We start from the raw sequence: 4,339 nt of genomic DNA, 5'->3' as shown, positions 1-4,339 counted from the left end.
CCTTCTACAAGAACAAGGTCTCTTTTAGGCAAAAAGGCAGTTGGTCCAAACTAAAAGCGTTAATGCTGATTGCTGCAATTCGCTCTCGGTTGTTTTTGCGCTGAAGACAACTTTCTTCCAAGGCCACGCCGTTGTCGGATGAGATTGACATTACTACGAACAACCCACTTGGCTCGCGTCCTCAGCAATCTGTCTGGCATACTTTGAATTTCGCAGGAAGTTGCCCGATGTTGCCAGCCAGGCCCAAAACTTCATAAAGCAGGATCATCCTAGATTGGTCGAACTCATCCCCTATCTGTAGCGCAAAAACAAACATAATGAATAAAATACCATCGGTGTCACATTCATCAATAGTTTTCAAAGAAGAGGTAAGACTATTAGGCATTCTTACCGGAGACAATGTCCGCTGTAGCTTTGTCCCCATCCACTGCCTTGCGTAATGTAGGGCGACGATCCTGCTGGATTCCCTGAAAATTAATTTGCCACACATATATATTGTCAGAAATACCAACTAAAACACGGTACATTAGAAGGTGTTCCAAATTTGTCATGGATACCCGTACCGGCTGCAGACCCAAGGTCCAGTGGTGAGCTTTGGGAACCAATTCTGCCACCCTTTCATCTTGGGCGTCCAGCCATCAAAGTATTCGGCTATGCAAACCATTGGCGCTGCTCGTAGCTCATCCGCTATCTTTATGTGCTCATTGCGGAGTTTGTCTGCTGGCCTGTCTCCGTTGTTTATCATAGGGTCGAGGATCGTTGTTCTCCTCCTCGGGAAATCAAAGATGTATGTGGACTAGGCGTGCGTGTGCTGAACTGGCAGAATCATCTACAACCAAAAAAAACGCGCGCAGGATATATGATTTTGGCAGAAGTGAAGTCATCTTTTTTGTAGCAATTCTCATTTTGAGAAAATGTACACGGGGGCGGCGTGTTATCATAGGGCATCTGTTGACATCGTGGGAGATGTGGTGGCCAACAAAAATGTCCCTTACGTAGTCATGACGAATGAATTCTCCGCCTCGCAACATGTGGCTCTGCAGCGGTGGCCAGAGGCCCATTCGACAAAAATGTTAGACAACGTGCACGGAGGGGGGGTGCCTAGCATCGGCCATGTAAATATCTTTTTTGTTCTTACCACGAATTCCGGCTCGAGATAGTGCCTCCAGGTTGAATCACCGTATTTCCTCGCCCAAGCATTCTCCAGCTGCTGAAATCTTCTCATGAAGACATTCATTAGATCTATCTCTATGAACCCTCCAACGCTAAGTTGCTTCTTTAGTATCGCGCCCGTCAGTTCTATGTAGTTGGGTATGGGCTAACAACCCAGTTGCTGCAGGCACATTAACAGGCAGGTGAGTGCTTTGTTTTAAATCATACTGACGTTCATGCGATGAATTATGAATTAACAACATGCATCAAAAAACGAAACTTACTTGCTTAACACTGCACCGCTCATCTGCGAAAAAACTAGATATAAGTGGGTGGCGTTCCCCGACGCCCTTTCAGACAGACGGTACTGCATCACAAATGGCGATCGTCCAGCAGGTCCGGGGACCACTCTCCTTTTCGGTGGCGGCGCAGATAGCGAATGTTCCCCTACTGGCTTGTTGAGGTTGACACAGTCTGCCTCCACCTCTTCCCTGAAGTCCAAGAGTCCAGTGGCTACAGACCTTGTGCAACTAACCGGGGAAACGTTGTGCACGATCTGCCGTTGTTGAGTTGCCTCTAGACTTGCACTGGATATGTGGAAAGGCGTTGCTGGTGTGACGAGGTTAGCAGACCCTGTTTTCACAAACACATGACAATTTGTTATATTATACTTTGGAAAAAACAGAAGCAAAAAAACCATCGCATGACATTTGCTGTGTATAGCAGTAAGGATTACCTGGAGTACACATTCCAAAGTCACCTGCCCCGAAAAGGTCTCTCCTTGTGATGTCCCTCATGGTAGCAATGCTAACCATGCTGGGACCTTTCGACTTGTTGCAAGGCGGAGTGACGATGCCTAAGTCGAATGACGGCGTCTCCTCAAGAAGTGGGTGTCCATCGGGATAGTTCCACAGGCGGTTGTTGTGATAATTAGGGTCTTGAGTGCAGCAAACCGGGTATGTTGACGCAACATCCGGAGCCCCGACGACGTCGGAGGATGATGTCCCTGGTACAATGTCCATAATTGATTTGTTGTTTGCGGCGGAACTCTCACCGACCTGCTTGCCTGCTCTGCTATACTATGTCTCTGCTTCTCTTATCAAGCTGTCTAGCGCGATGTTTACGTTGGGCGAGTTGCCTTCAACATGACAACCTCCTAGTGCGGCGGCAGAATTAATTGGTTCAAGTGGTGAACTGACCACGTTTGTATTATCTTCTGAATCTGCGATATCCATTATATCTGACTCCTCACACTCTAAACGTACTTTCTTTTGTTTCTTGGCCGTCTTCTTGAAGCGTCGGGGAGAGACCTCCACGACCTCCGGTGATATGTTAGTGGTCCGCTGATGTCTGCCGCTGCCTGGAGGTGTCGTGGCAGAGTCGCGAGCTGCCGGGGGAGCAGTGTCTGTTATAGGGGATGCACCACGGCATCCTGTTGACTTGCCACCATTACCTGCATATTCGGGGAAAATCAAGTCCTTAGCAGACAGCCAACAAAACACATAATCTTCATACATGCCGTACGCGAGACAGAATAATCATTTGTTTCATCACTTACTTGTATCACTCCTCCTTGTGCTCATCTCGATAATTGAGAAGAAGGAGAAGAACTCATCTCTCACTCTCTTTGCCTCCCTTTTGATTGTGTGCTGAGCTGAATTTTCCAGGGTATTTAGTGCATTGAAATGGCGGTGATTTTCCTCTTCCTTCTTCCTTGCAGTCGAAAGAAGGACCTCTTTGCACCTGGATGTAAACTTTGATATTTTGTCCAACACAATATAAGATGCCTGCACGGTATACACATTGTTTAACAGGGGAAAGGTCAGCATTCTGATTCATTTTGGCATTTTCACACTCGCAGCTATGTGTATTCATTTTAGTTGTACTAACCTCCTTTATGTCTACTGAACTGCAGCTCGATGCAAGTGTCCGCCAAGGGGCGGGACCCATTGACGTCCCCGCCGCCCGTTTCCTGTTTATGGGGTTCCTATGCTAACATACCTCTGTTTCCGCCCTTGGCTTTTGATTAACACGGTTCAAGCAAAACAAAAAACGTTCATGAGATCGCTTCATTAGCACAAGGCGTGGGTGTTAGGAACATGCATAGTTAGAACGTTCACCAGCAGCCTGCCGTACACAACAGGGTAATCTCCCTTGCGCGACTTCACATCCTTCTGAATGATTGTTTTCATAAGGGCGTAGTTGTACGCTTTTATCCTAGGCCGTACAGTGTGGTCGATGTTGTTCTCTGCAGCGTCTAGGTTATCAATATAGAAGACCTGAAAAAAAATAACATTTGGTTCGTTAAAACACGTGTCAACTTTCGGTTGAAAAACAAAATGTTTCTTTGGCTACGGAATTATCTTATGATCGTGTTGGAGAGTCACCTGAATAAAAGGCAGGCACCCAGATAGGTTTGACTTCTGACGCCCTCCTAAGAGATCTGCCTTCACCCTTTTAGCCGCAACTAGCAGCTCTTCTCGTGTGTATCTGCACCAGTTGTGCATATTTATGAGGTCAGGTGTGGCCAATGCACCCCAGTAATTGGTGCAGAAGTAGTCGTTCTTCAGTGTTGGAGCAAGGAGGTATGTGCATGCGCATATCACCAGCCCCACTTTGAACTTGTTCTTCTCCTGAGCAGTCATTCGGCAGCCGTATGTCATCTTCACAGCTTCAACAATTGGCAAAATGTTGTGCTCCCCCGGTCCGATACCAAACATGGCTCTGATCTGCGCGAGCACCTCCTCCGAAACATGATGCCCTGGATCCCTAACAGGCGCAGCTCCACACGGTATGCCAAGGACAGTATGAACATCTTCGTCATAGAACTGCACGTCGCGCTTGTGATCTATCGTGATACAACTTGCTTCCTCGTCTACATGACCTAGGATAGACATTAACAAATGCCTATCTGTCCTGGTTATCTTTGGTAGCTCTAGCAGCCCCCCGAAATCCATCTCGACGACATATTGTCTTTTTTCCTCGTCAAAAGATGCTAGCAAATCATGAAGCTTCTTAACACTGCACCTGGAGCTGATTGCAGGTGCTTTCCCATTGCGCTGGTGCTGATCTTCTTCGTCTGATTCTGACTCTGCAACGCCACCTCCAGCAGGAAAACCGATCCCTTCCTCTTCTTCCGGTTCAGAGCATGCATCGTCGAACCATCCCGGTGGTCTCGGCCCGGAAG

The 4,339-nt window shown here is 47.5% G+C and overlaps 2 protein-coding genes across 2 annotated transcripts; both read right to left on the bottom strand.

Annotated features, from left to right (window-relative positions):
• Positions 1–202: 202 nt before the first annotated feature.
• LOC123172732 (uncharacterized) lies at positions 203–2,236 on the bottom strand (the record flags this gene model as incomplete). Its single annotated transcript, XM_044589662.1, has 4 exons — positions 1,889–2,236; positions 1,437–1,785; positions 392–467; positions 203–295 (listed from the first exon to the last, which is right to left on the bottom strand). Coding segments are annotated over exons 1-4 (804 nt in total), but the record flags the coding sequence as incomplete, so codon positions are not given.
• A 53-nt stretch (positions 2,237–2,289) lies between these two features.
• Positions 2,290–4,312, bottom strand: LOC123172733 (uncharacterized). The gene is made up of 5 exons (XM_044589663.1): positions 3,540–4,312; positions 3,273–3,431; positions 3,043–3,171; positions 2,711–2,939; positions 2,290–2,605 (listed from the first exon to the last, which is right to left on the bottom strand). The coding sequence occupies exons 1-3, from the start codon at positions 4,107–4,109 to the stop codon at positions 3,145–3,147; spliced, it is 756 nt and encodes a 251-aa protein (XP_044445598.1). The 5' UTR covers positions 4,110–4,312; the 3' UTR covers positions 2,290–2,605; positions 2,711–2,939; positions 3,043–3,144.
• Between the last annotated feature and the right edge of the window lie 27 nt (positions 4,313–4,339).

The sequence above is a fragment of the Triticum aestivum genome, unplaced genomic scaffold (genome assembly GCF_018294505.1).
Source record: "Triticum aestivum cultivar Chinese Spring unplaced genomic scaffold, IWGSC CS RefSeq v2.1 scaffold133805, whole genome shotgun sequence".
Classification (NCBI taxonomy): domain Eukaryota; kingdom Viridiplantae; phylum Streptophyta; class Magnoliopsida; order Poales; family Poaceae; genus Triticum; species Triticum aestivum.
This window is presented reverse-complemented; position numbering and strand designations above follow the sequence as displayed.

Excerpts from the sequence above, each read along its gene's own strand:
- LOC123172733 (XM_044589663.1), bottom strand. The coding sequence starts at position 4,109 with ATGGATTTCGGGGGGCTGCTAGAGCTACCAAAGATAACCAGGACAGAT. Across the intron at positions 3,432-3,539 it reads GGTGCCTGCCTTTTATTCAG|GTCTTCTATATTGATAACCT; the intron begins GTGACTCTCCAA and ends ATTTTTTTTCAG. Across the intron at positions 3,172-3,272 it reads TTGTGTACGGCAGGCTGCTG|CCAAGGGCGGAAACAGAGGT; the intron begins GTGAACGTTCTA and ends GTTAATCAAAAG.